This window comes from Echeneis naucrates, chromosome 17 (genome assembly GCF_900963305.1).
Source record: "Echeneis naucrates chromosome 17, fEcheNa1.1, whole genome shotgun sequence".
Lineage (NCBI taxonomy): Eukaryota > Metazoa > Chordata > Actinopteri > Carangiformes > Echeneidae > Echeneis > Echeneis naucrates.
Window position 1 is genome coordinate 2688877 of NC_042527.1, and position 21178 is coordinate 2710054.

Consider the following 21178-nt stretch of genomic DNA (forward strand, 5'->3'; position numbering starts at 1 on the left):
TACAAGTTCACAGCCTGGTATGGATCTGTTGGTGGCGCACGATGGGACTCAGCCATAAAGATGTTCCAGGGTTCGTAAACATCTAGATCACATGGTACAGCCAGCCAAAAGACACTTTTTCATTTTCATTTTTGCAGTTGAATGTGTTCATCTTCAACAGGGGAGAGAAAATCTGTTGTCCGGTAAAGTTTAGGAACAGCATACATCACATTAGGCTGATCGCTGGGGATATTCAGGTTTCTTGATGGCCTGATATTGTGTGCATTCCAAACCTGTGTAGTGTCATCCAACTCATCCTGTTAAAAAGAATATATTTATACATTTAGCTAAAGCTGTGCATATGGAACAACATAAATAAAGCTCTAAATTATAGCATTCACACATGACCTGCTTCCCTGCTTCTTCCCATCTCTATTCCTCTCTTCTTCTGTTTCTACCCCTCCTCTCCATCTCTCTTACCCCTTTCCTCCCATCTCTGTCTCTGTCTTCCCACCATCCCCCTTTCCCTTTCCATTTCCCTTTTCTGTCCTCCCTCTCCGTTCCTCATTATTCATCAACTCACCTGGATGAGTCCCATGCAACAAAACTGCAGGAGACGTTTTGTCCAGAAACTCACCATAAAAATTCCTGTTGTCTCTGATTTCTTTAAACAAGGCTAATCAGAACTTCACGCACTCACCGCGTAGGAAACCCCACCAATTTTCAATTCTTTGATTGGTGGTGCTGGCCCCCTCCAAGTAACTATCAAGGGTGTTGTCCGGTTGAACAGGGAGAAGGACACGCTGGAAGCCTCTTACATGGCCATTTTCGGTTCCTCTCACAACTCTAGGGGACCCGAATAAGAGCTGCACCACTACTATGTAGTACCCTCCAATCACCTTTGTGTCACTACTAGTTGTGTAAGCATTAAGCCAGATTACTTTTCTTGAAAAGCCATCAATACATCAATTCACACAGATTTCATATGGCTTCAGTTTATCATATGAGTCCAGGTGCCAGATGAAATTCTGCCCTTTGAGAAGTAATTCCTGCATCTGGGATGCCCTGCTCACCTTAATGACACTCCTCTGGGATCCAGTTCTTACAAAACCAAATGCACAGCTTCTTTTTTCACACACAGTTCATGTTCTCTGCATTTAGATTTTTGGCAAAATGGCCCAATTTTTTCAGACCTAAGATCTTGGCTGACTGCAAAAAAAATGACTTCCAATGAGCACATTGAAACCCTCTAGTCCATGCAGCAAGACTCCAGTAGTTCTGGTAAGCTTTGCTCATATTTCTTTTTAAATTATCTAAATCATTTATGTGTTCTGCTTTTGGTTCACTTGCTTCCCCCCACCTCTAAAGGCCACAAGAAGAGTGCAAAAATCTGTCAGGTTTTGAGTTAATTCTGTCCTGTCCTTGTAACTTGTTTTATTTTGTAGTCCTGGTTCCTTCGTGTTCTCCATTACTTTAAAGCAAATCAAATCAAATCAGATTTATTTGTATAGCGCCAAATTATAACAAAGTTACAACAAGGCACTTTACATATAGAGCAGGTCTAGACCAAACTCTTTATAAATTTATTTAAAGGGACCCAACAGATCCCCCGATGAGCAAGCACTTGGCAACAGTGGCAAGGAAAAACTTCCTTTAGGAGGCAGAAACCTCGAGCAGAACCAGGCTTGGTCTGCCTTGACCGGTTGGGTTGAGAGTGGGAGAGAGAGAGAGAGAGAGAGAGAGAGAGAGAGAGAGTGAGACAGGCATGGGGGGGGGGATGTAGGCAGGAACATGTTGCTGCATGAAGTTCATGGAGTTGAGCTGTAGTACAGAATTCATGAAATATGGGACCAGCAAGTGTTGCAGAAACATGGGATGGAGATGAGTCACCACCTGCAGGATGAGGACAGGGAGAGAGAGGAGAGGAACTGGGAGAGACAGAGACTTTGGCAGAACATGGTTAGTAAATGCTGTATAAATGCTTAGAACTGGGTGAAACTGTGTTTTTTAAGAAGGATGGTTCTTATCAGCGTGTGCAAGGGGGGGGGGAGCAAGAGGGAGGGAGAGAGAAAGAGGGAGAGAGAGAAGCTCAGTCCTTCCCCCAGCAGCCTAGGCCTACAGCAGCATAGCTAAAGAGTAGAGTAGTAGACTTTGATTTTTTAACTATAAGCTCTGTCATACTTTACTTCCTGGTTGTGTCCTGTTTTGATTGCCTTCCCTGCCCTAATCTGGATCACCTGTGTCTTGTCTAGCACTGTATATTGAAGTCCTGTTTTCAGTCTAGTCCTTGTCGGATCCTTGCTGCTTGTTGCCTGCCCATGCCCTGTTAGATTTGTCCATGCCTTGTCGTTTTGTCCGTGCTCTGTCCATGCTTTGTCCATGCTCTGTTTAGTCCTTGTCAGTTTCTGTTGCCTGTCCATTGTTCATGCTATGCCTTGTTGTTTTGTCCGTGCTCTGTCCACGTTTTTTTGTACAATTTATGTTGTAAATTTAGTTCAGATTAAAGTCTTTTTTTTTTCGTCACCTACCTGGTTTCTGGGTCCTGCAATTGGGTCCTCACATTGCAAAGCACCTCACCGCTTTTTTCATTGTGACAAAATCAGCTCATGTCAAGCTGTTGACCATGTTGTGAAATATCTTCAGGTATGCAATTTTTTTGTGTTATTCTGATTCTACTTATGTAGAAGCGGGGTTTTTTTTTTATGGCACAATTAGTCATCTGAATGTAACAGTGTTATAATTCAATTCATTCAATTCATTATTCATTTTATTGTCAATCAGCTATATGTACAGACTTGCAGAATATTGAAATTATGTTTTTTCTCAGAACCCAATGGTGTTTAAAAAAGCAGCAAATAAATAAGCATATTTTAAAAACTCTCTAAAACCCCATCTTATATACAGTACATTGAAAAACGGACAGCCAGATGAGACGTATGTGATATAGTGCAATAGCAGAGTTCCAGGCGATGAGAGGGTGCAGGGTAGGGAGGATGTTGAACACCCTGACAGCCTCTTGTATGAGCCTGTCCTTCAGTCTATTGTCCCTCGCCGCAGACTCCTCAGTCTTCTCCCTGAGGGCAGCAGGTCGAAGAGACCATGTAATGGGTGGGTGGGATCACCCACAATGCAAAGGGCTTTGCAGGTGAGGCGTGTGCGGTATATGTCAAGGGAAGGGAGAGTGACACCAATGATCTTTTCAGCTGCTCTCACAATGCGGTGAAGGAACTTGCGGCAGAAGGCAGTGCAGGTGCCGTACCACACCGTGATGCAGCTGGTCAGGATGCTCTCAACAGTGCCCCTATGGAAAGTGCACATGATGGGGGCTGGGGCTTTAGATTTCCTCAGAAAGTAGAGGCGCTGTTGAGCCTTCCTGGCCAGTGATGTGGTGTTGGTGAACCAGGAGAGATCTTCTGTGACATGCAAACCCACCCAACTCACCTCGTCCCTGTAGTGTGACTCGTCCCTGTTGCTGATAAGACCCACCACAGTTGTGTCATCTACAAACTTGACAAAAAGGTTGGAGCTGTGTGATGGAGTGCAGTCATGGATCAGGGTGAAAAGGAGGGGGCTTAAAACACATCCTTGGGGGCCCCTGTATTCCATGTGATGGTGCTGGATATGTTCTTGTTCTTTTTTGGGAGGTAAAAAACAAGAGTATTGGTGGGGGTGAAGGCAAACTTTGTCGAGAAGACCACTCTCCCTCTTGTTGTGAGGAGTACAGGAGGGAGTGCAGGCATGTGCACAGTGCCAAACATCGTCATTTTTCTTTTCAGATTTTTGAGATTTGAGTCTGGTCCAGTGAAGAAAGAAACTATTCATAGCTTGGTGGGAGGTTTGGTTTTAAGTTCTGTCTTTAATGTAAATACATATTGTGAAGTGTCAACCACTAATTGGGTGAAGAACTATGGAACAGATTATCAGATTGGAATGTTTATTTGTACCGGAACAAATATGGAAATTCCTGTTTTCGGAAAGGTCACCAACATTATTATCCATGATGACCAAGCTCTCATTTTGCCATAGGAAATGAATGGGTATCCAGACTATACAGAAAACATCCCCATACACACCACCCCAACTCACTCACTCACTCACACACACATTTCAGACTGAACAATGTCTTTTGCGGGTACACATCTCTTTCCCGCGCGTATGTGCTGATCCTCCCATGTGATCAGTGAAACAATGTATCATATCTTCACACAGACTAGACAGGTGTCTGTTATGTGAACCCATCTCTTGAGGGAATTATACTGGAGATGACAAACCTGGAGGGGAAGCGTGTGTTTGGGGACACCTTGAGAGAAATCGACCTGGTAGACCTCCAAGGTCTACATAGGTTTGTTGATTTTAGCTGGAGTATATCGTTCAAACAATGAGGCTACAAAAAGTCTGTGGGATGCAGAGTCTGGGAGGCCTTACAACTGTTTCATGTCCTTTCAAGAATTATTCGATTTGATAACAGAGATACACGACCTGTCCGCTGGCGAAATGACAAACTGGCTGCCATGAACATTTGCCTGGAACATTTGGGAGAGGTGTGTGGAGTGCCTACCACTTATGTACAATCCAGGCCCTGGCGTAACAGTTGATGAGCGCCTGGTTCCTTTCAGAGGTCGCTGTTCCTTCAAGGTGTACATTCCAAGCAAACCAGGGAAATATGGAATAAAGACCTGGGCAGCATGTGACGCCAGGAGCAGCTATGCCTGGAATATGCAGGTATACATGGGGAAACCCAGTACTGGAAGGGCAAAAAAAAAAAAAACAGGGCATGCGTGTTGTGCTGGACATGACAACCGGTCTCCAAGGGCAAAATATCACGTGACAATTTCTTCACATCATATGCTCTTGGTCAGGAGCTGCTGAAAAGAAAGCTCACCATGGTAGGGACAGTGAGGAAGAACAAACCTCATCTTCCCCCTGCACTGGTATCGACCAGAGGAAGAGAGGCACTCTCATCAAAATTCAATATTGTTCCCAATCTCTTATTTATTGTTCCTTTTATTGCAGTTTACTGGTACATATACCTGCAAGCAAATGGCAGCCTGCTGGCCTGTGGCACTGTTCCACAACATCCTTGATGTGTCTGCTTTCAACGCATATATGTGGTGTGGACAGCCATCGACCCAACCTGGAATCAGGGGAAATGTTTCAAGAGGAGACTTTTCCTAGCAGAGCTGGGGAAAGCTTTGGTGACTCGTCATATTCAAAGGCGCCAGCACATTCCCCGCACACCAGCCTCTGCCAGTCTGGTTAGGAGTGTGCAAGCCCCAGCCCCAGCCACTGCCCTGGCTGCTCTCCCCCAACAAGGACATGGGCAGAAAAGGAAGTGCTGTGAGCTCTGTGCCCCTAGAGACAACAAAACAAGCCTGAGATGCTGCAAATGTGATGCCTATGTTTGCAAGGCCCACTCTGACCTGAGTGTCACATGCCACTCATGTGCATGAATTCACATGCACAAACACACACACGACTTCATGTTGAGTTTGGTCTTTGGTTTTCCATTTAGTTTTTACATTACATGTTCATTTTGTAATACATTTTCAGTGCCTATTTGTATTTTCACTGCAGTTATTTTATGTCTAATTCTATAAATTCATGTTAAACACTACTTTGAGATATTGTTCACAGCTAAAGAATTTTGAATAAAAATATGGTGGTGAAAAATGGTCTTTGTACTAATTTAAGAGCAGTTAAAGCAGACCAATTTTCAGTCAATTTTGACCAGGAACACTAAAGTAAGGGGCGGGAGGTGAACACGACCAAAAGGTTAATGCATCGAGGAGAGAGCAGATTCATTCTATGTTCTTCTAGTTAAGAAGATGATTATTTATTACAGACCCTATGACAAACAGTTTTCGAACGAGATGTGTGACAAATCATACATTGTACCACTGTCAAATTTATTTGCAAAGCCACTGCTGTGTTTTATGTGGTGTGCTTGTCTGAAATACTGGTTGATTCAAACTGCAACTTGTGTGGTTTTCTTTGTAAATTCCAGTGGCATGCTTAATCATGGATTATTACTCAACTCCAAATAGTATTTCTTAAAATGAATTATTATTAGGGCTGCAACAAATGACAATTTTGATAGTCGACTAGTCATCAATTACTGAAACGACAATAAATCACACAGTTACACAATGGCACTATTTAGGTACCAGTTGTTGCATTTCATTTGAGGTTATTTTAGGCATGTGCAAACTAACAAAGACAATAAAGATACTTCATTCAAAAATGTCTTAATAAAGTTCGCTGCTGTTTAGGTTACTACTGATACAAAAGATAAATAAAAATTTGTATCCATTTAAAACCAAAGATAGGCAAAGTAGCAGCAATAAAAAAACAAACAACAAAACTACTTCAAACACTTAAGACCACTGTGGCTCAGTTTACTCAAGAAATCAATGCTATAGTACATACATTTGAAACTGATTATCACCTGAAATCAACAACAACAATAAAAACTTCCCTTAATAAAAAGAAAATAAAAGTGCATTTGCCATGCATTTTGTGCACAGCATTCTGTGATCAACAGTGTCTTTCGCAAGTTCCAACTACATGAGATATAAGTCAATTACAGTTTATTCAAACTGAGGAAAGCCAGCATCTCCACATAGTCTTGTGCGAGGCTTGCTCTCTTCTGAGAACAGATATTCCCCGCTGCAGAGAAGATTCGCTCTGATGGGGTGGATGTTGCAGGAATGCACAGAAAAGATCTTGCCAGCTTTGATAGTGTTGGAAAACACCCCTAATTTTTCCTTCACTATATTAGAGGATCTTAATTTTTGGATATTGGTGGCTCTGCAAAGTACATATGAACTTAATATCCCACCATTTGGATCTGGTCTGCCTGGGTTTCCTCTTCCCCCTCACTCAGTGTCTGATTGAAGGAGGTTATCCATTGCTGATTTTTCCCCTGGAACACTGACATTCTTCTGTTGTTGCACTGTCACACCCATGTATCCCAGTCTCTTTTGCTTTTTTGATACCAAGGACTTGAACTGTGTCTTGCACCCTTGTGGCATCTTCAGCTGCCACAAACTTGCTGAGATGGTGTTCAGATTCCCCCATCTCTCAGTTATTCCTTGTCTCAACTCATACCCAGGATTTCTCAGTTATGGTACCATTTCGCTGTCACGCATGTTGGAGCTCATTTGAATCCTCAAGAAAAGGGTTTTCTCAGTACTCGCTGATCCTTGGAACCTCAGAAACTGTTAACAGCAAACAGTAGTCTGTCTAGCAGCTAGATGTGAGATGAGATAGAGATTCCTGATCGGTGTGGCCTGTCTGCAGACTGGCCAATCCCAGCCACCACAATCAGAAACAACTGATTCCAAACCCCTGCCAGCTTGTCAGTCTGGGCGGCTGACTGTGTGTGGCAGCTGGCCCCTTTGCTTGTGGCGTTTGTGGTTTGTAAAAGCTAAGATAGCAGCCCTTGTTATAGCTTGTGTGTTTGGATTGTGAAAAGACTTGATAATCTGTGAAACCTTGGAAGTGGAGACCAGATTTAGATTTGGGCTGACTGTTTTTGTTGATTGTCTCCCTTGTAGCCTTTGGGCTTATTGTCTACTTTAGGTTCAGGGGTGCTGTTTCTGTTTGAGTTTTGGTTTTAATTTCTTAGAGAGTCCTCTTTTGGTTATATTCTGTTTTTGATTTAAAGCAGCACCCACCAGCCCTGTTCCTTGGTTTATCTTTTGTTTGCCTGTTAACCACTTTTTCTAATTTGTGTTACAATAAACATTATAGTGGCGAGGTGGAGGTGTTGAACCCAAAAGCAGCCAGACAGGTGGAACGTTAAAATAGGTTTTATTGTAACACAAGGCACAGGAAAAAAGGCAGTCCGGAGTCCAGAGTGAAACTAAACAGGTGGAAGAGAGTGCTGATCTGGGAACTGGTGTGAGGCACGGAGGGACACACTGGAAAAAACAGAAGGATTAGAGCCAAGATAAGCTGGTACAATAAATCTCTTTCTCAAAATACTTATTTGACACAACAAGGGGCCATGCACCACTGCGTAGAGGCGATAATACTCTGGCACTGCAGCTGAAGTCTGCAGCTGTCTTATAGGCCTGGAGATGATTGGAAACAGGTGAGTGCAATCAGCCTCAGTGCCATGGGCGGGGGATGGGATCAGCCTCTGGGGAAAGGTAAGCCAGCCATACACAGCACAGACAGGAAAAGGAACTCCGGCAACAGTCTTTCAAAATGAAGCCACAAGTCCATAACCACCACAATTATAGCCATTAACATATGGGTTCTTTGTGTTACTTCCCTTTGCCCTGAGAGCCGGGTTGTGAAGTCTTGAGCACCCTCTACAGGAGCAGCATACGTGGCGTCAGGCCAGCAGGCAGGCATGTAGGCACACTTCAGAAACTCACAACACTAACACCTAACCTTTACCAAAAATATCCATATCATTACCAATTGACATGTAGTGTCCATACTTACTCAGAAACGTGGCGCAAAAATATGTCTCAGACACACACTCTCTCCCAGTGTTATTCTCCTCCCAGCTAGCGAGGGCAGCTGGTTCCTTATCTCATTGTGGTGTCCTTTATTTGCAAGATAAAGACCAGTTTGTGACATTAGCCTAGTGGCTGTCTAGTTATAGTCTACTCTGAATGCAAGTGTGAGTGGTTGTTCGTCTGTGTTTTTGTGTGTTTGCCCTGTAATGGACTGGTGAACTGTTCAGGGTGTACCCCGCCCTCGCCCGGAGCGTTGGCTGGGATGGGCTCCAGCATCCCTATTTATGTGACCCAGAAACGGAAAAGCGGTAGATGATGGATGGATGGATGGATTGTTGTGTTTTATTTGAGATTTTCTTATATTAAATCATTCAAGCTTGACTGCATTGAGCACTTTAATTCTCTCACCAGGGAAATAAGAAAATTTCCTTCAAAAGAGACAGAGAGAGACAGAGGTGCCAAGTGCACCCCCCCGCAGTCTAGGCCTATAGCAGCATAGCTAAAGACGCGTTAATTAAACTTTAAATTTATAGAGGGTGGTTTTAAGCCTGATATTGAAAGCTGAGAGTGAGTCTGAGGCCAAAATTGTTCTGGTCGCAGGCAGTCTGGCTTCAAATGGGAACTTAGCCATTGAAATTTAGCAGATAAATTCTGACTTCTGAGTTTCTTTTTATGTTGTTGTTGTTGTTATTGCTTTGTCAGATCTCCTGGGGAAGCTCTCCTCTCCAGAACTTCACCAGAACTCCACCAATTCAAGACTGCATAAAATTTAATTTGATTACTTTTATTTCGGGCTGAGCCATGGGTGTAGTCTGGTTGTTGGCGTGAATTTGGTCAAATCCTATTTCTCCCTTCAGGGCCTAACAAGGGCAGGGTTTGGATTTGAAGCTACGCCTTTCATTCACCCATGTTTGAAGTTATATATAAAGCAAAGAGAAATGTATAATTTTGATAAATACAGTTTATTTTCTTGTTGTGGTTACTTCGGTGGACATGGTTTTATCTTAAAACTGTAAAACGCTGTAAAACACAATTAAATGATTATTATTTAATCGCGAAATCACAGAGCAAACAAATGAACAAAGAAAAGAACATTTTCATGCATATCTTGACTGGCTGTGAAAAATCAGAAATGTATGAAGTTTCCTTTTCTTTTTACAGAACAGTTATCAGCAACAACCAAGCACACTGATTACACTGCTCAGGCAATATGCCATCGGTTCTGGTGGTTTTGCTGATTTGTGGCATCAATTGCAAAATTATTGTTTTTGAAAGCAGGATCTTTCAATGCCAGAGCCAGATTAGAGTCCGCGATGGCACTTAGCAGAGATCTGGGAAATCTCTGTTGGAGACAACAGTCTCTTTGCAATCTGACAACACCTCACAACACTATGTTCAAAATAAACTGCATCACCTACCTTTTCACTATTCTATAATTCTTGATTTGTCAGGTTACTGTTCCTCATCAGCCCTAATACAACTGAGTGACATAAAACCATCCAAGCAGAAACCTCAGCTGAAGAAGTGTGAGGTGAGGGTCCTTTTTCCTCCAAAAGAGACATTAAATGCCCCTGGTACCTATCAGAGTCCCTTAACACATAATTTGCCCACTAAACTACCAAGTGAGCTGCCCCTCAGTGTGTTAGCTATGGCCGTGAGAAGTCTGGAAGACATCAACCCCTACAAAGCAGGAATCATGGACAAAATCTTGTGATGAGTGTTTAGAGACTGACTCTACTCATGAACTCGTAGAAGTATGCACAAGCATTTTTAACATTTCTATCAGGCTGTGGTGCTAGTGTGTCTTAAGATTTCCATCGTCTTCCAAGTGCCAATGACTATTTCCCAGTGGTTCTGACCCTGATTCTCATGAAATGCTTTGAGCAGCTAGTAAAACATGAGGAACCCTACTGACAGGAATATAGATCCACACCAGTACACTTACAGTAAGAACAAGTCAATATCAGTTATTCAGAGTGCTCTCACCCATCTGGAAAGAAAGTTGCTTTCCTCAGTGACTGGAACCAGGAGTTTCTGACACACCAGCCACAGACTGCCAAAATCCAAACAGCCAGGCAGCCGTATTATAAAATTTGCAGATGACGCAGCAGTAGTAGGACTGATATCCCACAATGATGAGATCTGGTGGATTGGTGTAACCACTGTATCAGTGCATTTTATAATGTTGCTGTCTTTCTTCTGTTTCTTTGCCTGCCCCTCTATTTTAGATTGAGATATGTGGTTGCAAAGGTCAGTCACGTGGTGTTTGACAGAGCAAAAATTATCCCTTTAATCCTAGACAGATGACGTTTTCCAAATGGAGTGGAGCTTTATATTTTAATCCTGATTCTGTCCTTGTTTTTTTTTTGCTTTGTTTGTTTGCTTTGTTTTCTTTAAAAAATGTCCTTTGAGATTCAAAGCACTCATTGAGCAAATTAAAGGATGTAAAAAGAATTGCTCAATCTCCCATTGTAATTAAATGTAATATGCAACCTGTCCAAGAATATTAACCCAATTATATTTGTAATGTTGCCAATTTTACATATATATATATATATATATATATATATATATATATTATATATTTTTATTGAACTACATGAATTGAAAGAGTGAAGTTACAGTATAATGTCTTTGATACTTTTCACACCACCTTTTACTAGATTTTCTAACGGGCCCCACAACCCTACCTCATATGGATGACTTTCTTTAAGATCCTCATATCATTCTAAACAGTGTCTGTCATAGTAAAAAAAAGAAAAAAAAAAAGAATTAAAATCATGACTAAAAATGTAATCAAAAGGTATTTTCTGCATGTCCACCCAATGATTCTCAATTATAAAATTCTTAGTTTCCCTTGGATAGATAAGGTGGCTGGCTAGCCAGTGTTTTGAACGGCTCTTCCCAGTCAAAGAGAGAGCTAATATCTGCTGAATTGTCAATAATCCATGACTCCTCTATAGAGCTGAGCGAGCCAGCCACAGAGCCATCACCCTTGTAGGCATAACTTTCAAGATATTCATAGGGTGGAGCAACATATCCCCGTTGACTCTCCTCAGGCCGGTTTTCGATGATCGTTGCAACATCACCCTGCATCACTATGCCATGTGAAGAGAAGTATGCCCAGTTGTTGACAGCGACCATAATATTGGCTGTTTGACGATGTATGTCAGGTGACCTGATATCCTCGCAGCGATTTGTGAGATGTAGCAGAAACCCATCACCATAGCCCTTCTTCTTCTTAAAGGTGCTGCTGTGTGAACTGATGTGCTGTGGGTATGTGTTGCACAGAGTGCTCATGTCGAAGGCATGAGTGTCTGCCTCACCACCACCCTCATCATCATAGTGAATAACATTATCACAGATATCCTCTTTTGATGTCATCAGAATCTTTTTCCCTTTTTGGTGCCTCTGGCTCATGCATAATCCTGCAATAACTGCAAAACATAAGAAAAATTAAAGGGTGGTTAGCTCAATTACATTTATATGTGGAATGAATTATTTCTCTTCTAACAGTCCTTGCATGTGACCAAACCAGTTAGGAAAGATTTGTCACAACTGTCAAGTATCATGATGGAGCAGTCTAGTGTGGTTACACTTCAATTCCTGATCATCCCCAGGGCTATTTGCTTTTCTCCACTTCCCTTAACTAGATGTTTCCGAGTAATAATATTAATAGTATGAACAGATCTGATTCAGATATATGACCCTGACATTCTTCTGAAATTCTTCTAACATTCGGATCTCTGTCTTAACCCAACCTGTATGTCTCTGGATATATGACAGTCGCCATGCACCTGTTAGGGCAACCCAACAGGGCTAGAGCTACATGTGCTTTACCAGTCTGAAATCTTTAAAATTTTACCTCATTCCAAAGGATGCGCTACCAGATTAGGTTGAAGGTGCTTCATTTTGTCCAGTCTATTTTTGGAGTTTTGTATGGAATGAGACCAAGGATGTCAATATTTTTGGCTGTGACTGTATAAATCACTAGGATACAGTTATGTAAGAGGAACTAACCTATTAACAGAGCTATACACAGCAGAATAACCATTGTAGCTCCAATGCTGAGGTCCACAGGCATAAAGATGGCCTCAGCTGAACAGGTCAGAAAGCCTCCTGCCTCACAGGAGCATACTCGGATGGTCAGGGTGGCTGTGCTACTCTGAGCAGGATAGCCACTGTCTTCAACCACAACAGGAAGAACATAGGTGTCTTGCAGTTGCTGCTGAAAGCTTGACCGCCGAGTCACAACGCCAGCAGTGTTGTCTGGAAACCAAAATGATGAGGTAACAGCACTGTTAGTATTCTTAGTAATTTAATCCACAAGCACATCTAAGATATTTGGGCAATAGGGCAGTCACTCAGTTCCACCTGACCAGTGCCATCTCTCATCTGTGGCTTCCAGCCCCAAACCCTTTGGTTCTTATTAAAGACAGAAGTGGCTTCCATAACTATAGTACATATGTACATTTCCTATGCGTATTTTAATGAACATATGAATTAATTAGTACTGAAAAGTATGTATGTATGCATGTATGTAACAAGTCACTTGAGTTTGGGGAGCCAGGGCCTCTGCTAGTATTGGTCCACTGTGTTTTATCAGGCCAAAGGTCAGTGCAGCTGTTGAACAGGAAGTTTTAAAATGACTTCATGCTCTGCTGACTTGTTTTATGGGGATGCTGATTTATTTAACAAGCAGAACTTGGCACCTACCCACACTACCAAAGGGACCGCTACCTGGTTTTAGGATCATGGAAAAAGTTTTCTAAAAGCTGCATCACCATAGCTGTCAATAAACATAATGCATTCAAACTAGACATAAGTGATAGATAATAATGAAGATAAATTTGTGGGGGTCTAATTTTGGCTGTAGATTACTTAATGTTTGAGTATTTGGATGTGGGAATGATGTTATTTTTTTTATTTATTTTGTCATTTTATAAGTAATTTATTAATTTTTACTACTTTGTCCGTTTCCAGGTTGCAGGGTGCTGGAGCACAATCCCAGATAACACTTGGCAAGGGCAGGGCACACCCTGGACAGGTCGCCAATCCATTGCAGGGCCGACACACAGAGACAGACAGAGACAAACAACCATTCACACTCAGACCTACAAACATTCTAGAGTCTCCAGTTAACCTAAACATGCATGTCTTCGGATGGTGGAAGGAAGCCAGAGTACCCAGAGAAGGTCCATGGGGACAAGCGAATGCCACCTGAACACACACTGCGGTCTGATCAACTGTGGTGGGGTCACCTGGAGGAGGGTGGATGATGTTGAGAGACCCAAAACATCCGAGGAGATCAGGTTACATCACTGATGATGTGTTCAGGTGCATCAAAAGATGTATTCAAGAACTTTCTATTCTGGCGAAAGCAGTCACCACCAGCAAGAGACTGCTTGATGACCAGGAATAGGTTGGCAACGACTGGAGAGACAATTGACAGCTTGGAAAGGCAGCAACCGGGGCAGGGAGGGTTGGCAGCCCAAACTGCATCTTCCGAGAGGAGGAAACCCAACAGCAAGCTACAGATCGACTCATGGAGAAATACCCCCAGGGGAGCCCGAGAGGGGAGAGGATGAGAACCCCAATCTGACAGACGAAATGGCAACGACAGATGGAAATGGATCACCAACTACGACCGTGACATGCAGATGTGGGAAAATCTGCAAAAACAGCCGAGGCCTCAAGATTCACCAGGCCAGAATGAAGTGTTTGGAGAGGGGTGACACAGGGAGCAGGCAATGGACCAGAAAGTCACCTGGTCAGACCTATGGCAGGGAGAGCCACACCACATCACCTTCCTGATTCGGGCAGTGTATGATGTCTTGCCTAGCAAACCTCTTCACCTGGGGAAAGGTGGAGACCCCAAATTGCTCTCTGTGCTCAGCCAGGGGAACGTTGCCGCACATCCTGAGCTCCTGCCCAAAAGCTGTCAGGGCTGGTACACCTGGTGCCATAACCAGGTGCTGAAACTGATTGCGGAGGCCATCAGCAAGGGTATCAGCAGCTGCAGCCGAGTGCGAAACACCACCAATAGTGCAATAATGTTCGTCAAGGCAGGAGTGGAGACAAAGCCCGGGACTGGCAGCTCTTAGTGGACCTGGAGAAACAACCGACATTCCCACAGCACATCGTCAGCACCACTTTGAAGCAGATATACTTCTGAGGCTCCAAGGCTACCAAGAACATCCTCATCATGGAGCTAATGGTGCCATGGAAAGAACACTTGGGGGAGGCTCATGAAAAGAAAAGGACCAAATATGAACATCTGGTCATCGGCTGTCGAGAGCAGGGCTGGAAGGCTAAGTGCATGCCCATCAAAGTAGGCTGCAGAGGATTTGTGGGGCAATCACAGGGGGTGCAAGGACCAGAGCCATCAAAAACATCACAGAGGGAGCCAAGAAAGCATCGAGATGCATCGAGACCACCTTCCTCCAGGGGTCACCTGGAGGAAGGTGTATGATATTGAGAGACCCAAAACACCTGAGGAGATCAGGTTACATCACTGATGATGTGTTTAGGTGCATCAGAAGATATACTCAAGAACAAATATCATGTGAATGTGACCCTCTGGTGGGGGGGGGGCGGCCAAGCAATTGCCCAGAATGAAGTGCACTCACTCAATGGGCAGTGCCAGCCTACAGTTGTGTTGTGAAGTGACCTTTTATGTGTCATTACTTGCTAGACCCAGTAGGGGGCGTTGTCAATATGTTAGATCACTGAGACGTTGACGTCCCAGTTATTTATTGTTATTTATTAGTTATTTATTGTAACATAAGTTAGCAAAATAAAGGCAATGAGCATAGAATGTGTATGTCAGCAACATCAGTAAGTGTAAGTGTGAATGGAGTGTATGTGCCAGATTATGTGTGTGCTCTAAGTGTGGAAATGAAAGAAAAAGCCCACACAATCTAGCACCGGCAGGGAAGAAAAAGCCACTACAGGTACTCCTAATCCGGCTGTGTGAATCAATCAGAGAGAACAGAGATTAGAGCAATCAGGCCAAACCACAGACAATGCAGGGGCCGTCACAATCGTGACTGTACTTTCCGAGGGCACCTAATTTGGGGTCTGGCATATTGTCAAAACAAGGCTTCTTACGTATCTCATCATACAGTAAATTGGCTGATGGCATGGTGGTGGGCTGAGTCACAGTTGGTAAAGTCGCTGGGACTGGACAAAAGGCTGTGAAAATGGCAAAACATCTATTTGTGCATCTTTTTTATGATTATTGTGGTTCTACATCCGATTTCTATGTTTGTCTTGATCACTCTGAACAGCATTATCATGGCCTGTAGTTCAACTGTTAGGAATCTTGGAGTCATTCTTGACCAGGACATGCCCTTTGTCCCTCACATAAAACAAGTGTGTAGGAGAGCTTTTTTTTATCAATGCAATATTGAGAAAATCAGAAACATCCTGTCTCAAAAAGATGTAGAAAAACTTGATGCATTTCTTACCTGTAGACTAGACTAGACTGTAAATCATTACTAACAGGATAAATCTATGAAAGGACTTGAGTTATAGTTATACTAACAGGAACTAGAAAAAAGGATCACATTTTTCCTGTGCTTGCATCTCTGAATTGGTTCTTCATTTAAATTAGAATTGAATTTAAAAGTTTTCTCCTAGCATATACAAAACCTCTTACTAAACAAAGTCCATCAAATCCTTAGTCCAAGGAAAGTCTAAATCCCAGTAGTTGCAATCTCTGAGATAGCCCCAATAGGTTACTTTGCACTCTAGATCTAGGTTCACTTGTGGCTCTTGGTTCCAAGAGACTGTAGTAAATCAGCTGGTAAATCTTTCCATTATGAAGATCCTCTTCCATGGAACCAACTGCCAGTATCAGTCAGTATCAGTTTGGTCAAGAGCTGCTGAATGAAAGGGGCACTGATAACTTCATTATGATTTGGCACTGTATAAAGTTTGATTATGAGCTTGGAGACTCTCTACTGTCACCTTTAAGAATCTACCTGTTATTTTATTTTATTTTTTTATTCCATTTCCTATTTTGTCATTGAAACTTTACTGGTAGAGAATATCAATTCAAAAAGCTTTAAAGGATTTCGGTAACAATGGGGACATCAGAATTCAGAGGAAATGTAACAACCTTTTACTCCTTCAACTTACTTCCAAAATCCCAAACAGTGAAGTTTCTGTTGCGAAGCTCCTTGGGCGTTTTGAAAAAAAACCTCTGGCCAACAGGAGAAAGGTCTCTGTCGACAGCACTCACAATCTGGATCACCTGGTCAGAGAGCCAATAGATACAGCAAATCAACTGTAGGAAGCAACATACCGACTACTTCTGCTGGCTTGCATGTTACACATAGGAATTTAAATAGTACTTTTATCCCCTCCCTCCAAACTAGAGGAACATGTTCAATTAAGTATCCTTGCTGTCGTGTTTTTTCAGGCTTAAGGTTCCCCAGTTCAGATTACCTGTCCAACTCTGGAGTTCTCACAAACAAACAGATCAGACAAAACAGCTAACTCAGGAGGGAATTCATTCACATCCAGGATGTTGACTGTTACCAGCACCTTTGTAGAGAGCATGTGGTTATCTGTAACAACAAGAAGTAATATATCAATATTAATATTCGTATATGGCACAGCCTAATGATACTGAATGATTATCAACCTGATCACCACAGAAAAGAAGGAAAATAAGGTACCTTATACCCAGGTATAGTCTGTCTACTGTGTTCATCATCCACCTTTCTCTTAGATTTTGAAAGCAACATACTTCTACTAATACTACTACTACCATTTTTTTTTGTTTCCTGCTTATCTTTTGTTTCTTTGGCCTGGAGCACCACAACATACGGCTCTGGATGCTCTGCCTTTTGTTGTAATTTGTACTGTTGCATTTATTTTGCATTGACAAAATAAATTATTCCATCCATCCATCTTCTACCACTTTTCCATTTCCGGGTTGCAGGGGGTGCTGGAGCCAATCCCAGCCAACTATCAATGTTGCAGGGTACACCTTGGACAGGTTGCCACTCCATCATAGGGCCAACACACAATAAAAACAGAGACGAACAACCACTCATGCTTGCATTCAGACCTACAGACAATTTAGAGTTACCAGTTAACCCAAACATGGATGTCTACAGATGGTGGGAGGAAACCCATGCAGACTCGGGGAGAACATGCAAACTCTGCACAGAAACTGCCCAGGCTGGGAGCCGAACCCGCAATCTTCTTATTGCAGTGCGACAGCGCTAACCACTACTCTAACCACAAAATAAATACATTTTCATGAAATTGCTTTTTATTATTTTTATTATTTGAATTTCATAAGCATGGCTATCTAAATTATTGTGGGGGTAAAACAAAAAAAAAGGGAACCTCAATGGCAAATTTACATTAAAATTTTAATGTTGTCAAGTTGCAGGCCAAGAAGTAAGAAGTCAGGTAGTACCTATGAAAAAGCTGGTAAATGGTAATATGGTAGGAATGTTTTGCTTGCTCAAGAAGGGTATTTGAAACATGGGCAAAAAATTTATGTTTATGTAGCGCATTTCATATCCAGGGGCAACTCAGTGTGCTTTACATAAAACCTAACATGTAGCAGTGACAATTGGAAGAACAAGCTGACAAAACAATGCTTAAAAAGTGAGAGAAGAAAATAAAAAGCAAGACCAAAAAAAAGAACAAAATTTGACCTTAGCATAAAATAATTATTGGAATTAAATCTTTAAAATGACATACAGCGACAATTAAATATTAAAATTAATTACTTAATTATTACAATTTTATATTAAATATTGGAAAATTAGAAAAAGTATGTTAAAAGAGCTCAATCATAAGCACACGAAAACCTGCATTTAAAAATGTCCGCATTTGGGGCTGATTTCTGTTGGTGGCTTGTTCCAGTTGTGTGCTGCCACAGATAAACCCTGCTTCCCACTAACTGACTGTTGAAAGTCAGATGTAAGTCTATCACCACACAAAGGTTTCAGATGCCTTTTTTTTTGACTTGAGGTGTTCACTAACAACAATCCTCCTTATTGCCAGAGACAAGCACTTCAGTTTTGTCTGACGTTAATTGAAAGAATTTTTCTGTGATCCGATTTTTTCAGAATTACAATCATTTTTAATGGCCAAATTTGTACACATAAACAATGCCTTTCATAAATTTAAATGAAGATTTCTCCCATACACAGGTTGATGACCTTGTGATTAGCAGTATGGCCACACTTGATAATGCTGCCCCTCTCAAAAAGAAAGTAATCAAACAGAGGAGGCTGGCTCCGTGGTATAATTATCAAATTTGTGCCTTAAAGCAGACGTCACGGAAATTAGAAAGAAGTTGGCATTCCAGCAACTTGGAAGAGTGTCACTGAGCCTGGAAAGAAAGCTTAAAAACTTATAAAAAAGTTCTCTGCAGTGGTAGAAGTTCATATTACTCAGCAAGAACAATCCCAGGTTGCCACTGTCGCCAAGTGCTTGCTCATCGGGGATCTGTTGGGCCTCTTTAATGATTTCAAAAAGCGTTTGGTCTTGACCTGCTCTATATATAAAGTGCCTTGATGTAATTATGTTATAATTCGGTTATATAAATAAATCTGATTTGATTTGATTTGACAAAGCAAAGTCATAAATTATTATTTAGTTTGGAGGTGAGTTACTTAGTTGATTGATTGTTTTTTTGTAATTTTTATTTGCTTGCAAAGTGCTTATTTTGAATGATGAGCTGACTGATCTTCAAGATTAAAGACTTTAGACCTGTATTTGTCCCCGTGGAGCAATTGGTTCTGTCGCAGTGGCAAAAACACAAAAAGAAAACAAAAAAATAAATAAATAAAAAACATCCACAACAAAAAACAACAGTAACACAACTGTATTAGCTAAAGGCTAAATGCAGAACACCTTTGTTGTGAAATACTTACTGACTTTGGTTGCAACTACAGTGATATTGTGCTGAACAGTTGTCTCTCTGTCCAGGTATTCATTAGTGGAAATGGTCCCCTCAACAGTGTCAATTTCAAAACAGCTGTCAGATTCTGTCAGCCATTCCAGTGAATACCTGTGGCAAGAAGACCAGTAAACTTAAAGGCTGACAAGACCACCTCTCACTTCTGCATCATCAAATGACCAAGAGAAAGAATCTCATTGCCATTTGTCAGGCACAACAAACAAAATACATTGTCCCTGAACTTCAAACAAACACTTCAAACACCAAACAATCGAAGCACCAATGCCCTAAAATCTTCAACTACAAAATCTTCTGAGGAATATTTCAAAATAATTAACGTTGTTCACATACACCTTATTACATTACACAAGTACATGCTTGGGAAATGAAACTATCAAGCTTGTAAGGCAATTATACATTTTTATCTAATTTAAGACATTTTCTCCCAGGAAACATTTCCAACCCTATGTGACTGTCCAGGAAACTCTGCAAGTGAAAAGGCTGGGATACAATATATATATAGTCTTCTGTGCTTTAACAGTGGCTAAATGTAGCACTGGTAATGCTTTCACCCCTTGATAATGATTGTTACACATTCACCTCTAACCGTGCTCATTCAGAATGCAGCCAAGATTGCAAATTTATTCCCCCAATTCCAGTTTAGTAATTATTTTTTTTATGCAACTGTAAATAAATCCATGCATCAAGGGGTTAAGACTGTTCCACACATAAAGAAATGAAAGACATGTTACCTGACAGCGCTGTTACTGGCATCTAGGTCATGCGCAGTCACTGAGCTGATGATGGTTCCAGGGGGGGTGTCCTCATACATGTCCACTGAGTAGAAGCTCTTTGTGAAGACAGGAGGCTCCTCAATGTCCAAGACATTTACCGTAACTATGGCTGAGTCCTTGAAAGGCCACAGATGGAGGAAACGAGGGTCCTGGTGTGTATTGGATGCTTCCACCTTGAAAGTGTATATCTTTTTGGTTTCATAGTCAAGCATCTACAGAAACACAAGAACAAAAGGATGGAGGGATGTGGAAAGAATCATCAGATCAAAATTGTAAAATATCTCAATGGCGTAATTTCATCACCACATAATATATTTGAACCTATTTTTACTATTATTAATATTATTAGTATTCTAATTAATTGTTTGAATAATCTAATAAGATAGTTAGGAGTTTTAATTAAAATTTTGGGTTAATTTTTGTCATGTTAAGATGTTTGTAGACCATGATCTACCTCCCTAATTGCCCTTGTGGCCTTTTTTTTTTTTTAATTAAGTTATTTAATTAACGGGTAGCACAGCAGCATAGTGGTTAACGCTGTCGCCCCACAATAAAAAGGTTGCAGGTTCGGTTCCCAGCCTGAGGCCTTTCTGTGTGGAGTTTGCATGTTTTTCCCGTGTCTGCGTGGGTTTCCTCTGGGTACTCCGGTTTCCTCCCACCATCCCAAGACATGCATGTATAGGCTAACTGGCGATGTTAAATTGACCAAAGGGCAATGAGAGTGTGAGTGGTTGTTTGTCCTTGTGTGTTGGCCCTGCAATGGACTGGCGACCTGTCCAGGGTGTACCCTGCCCCTAACCCAATGTGAGCTGGGATTGGCTCCGGCAGCACCGCGACGGTAACCCTAACCCTGTATACGGATAAAGATGAAGATGAGTGAGTGAGTAATTAATTAATTAGTTTGAATATGCATTGAGAATTTTATAAAAAAAATTCAAATAAAGTGGATCATCAAATTTGTAGGTATTGCAATTTCCAATGCCCATCTTTAGAAGGGTTTT

General features: G+C 41.7%; 1 protein-coding gene across 1 annotated transcript in view; it reads right to left on the minus strand.

Annotated features, from left to right (window-relative positions):
• Positions 1-11297: 11297 nt before the first annotated feature.
• The window catches only part of LOC115057510 (cadherin-12-like), a 58162-nt gene continuing 48281 nt past the window's right edge, over positions 11298-21178 (minus strand). The window contains exons 7-12 of the mRNA XM_029524662.1: positions 20136-20389; positions 19358-19494; positions 16902-17023; positions 16593-16707; positions 12471-12719; positions 11298-11887 (exon numbers count right to left, since the gene is read on the minus strand). Coding sequence (XP_029380522.1) covers positions 11298-11887; positions 12471-12719; positions 16593-16707; positions 16902-17023; positions 19358-19494; positions 20136-20389 — 1467 coding nt within the window. The remainder of the gene's footprint in view (positions 11888-12470; positions 12720-16592; positions 16708-16901; positions 17024-19357; positions 19495-20135; positions 20390-21178) is intronic.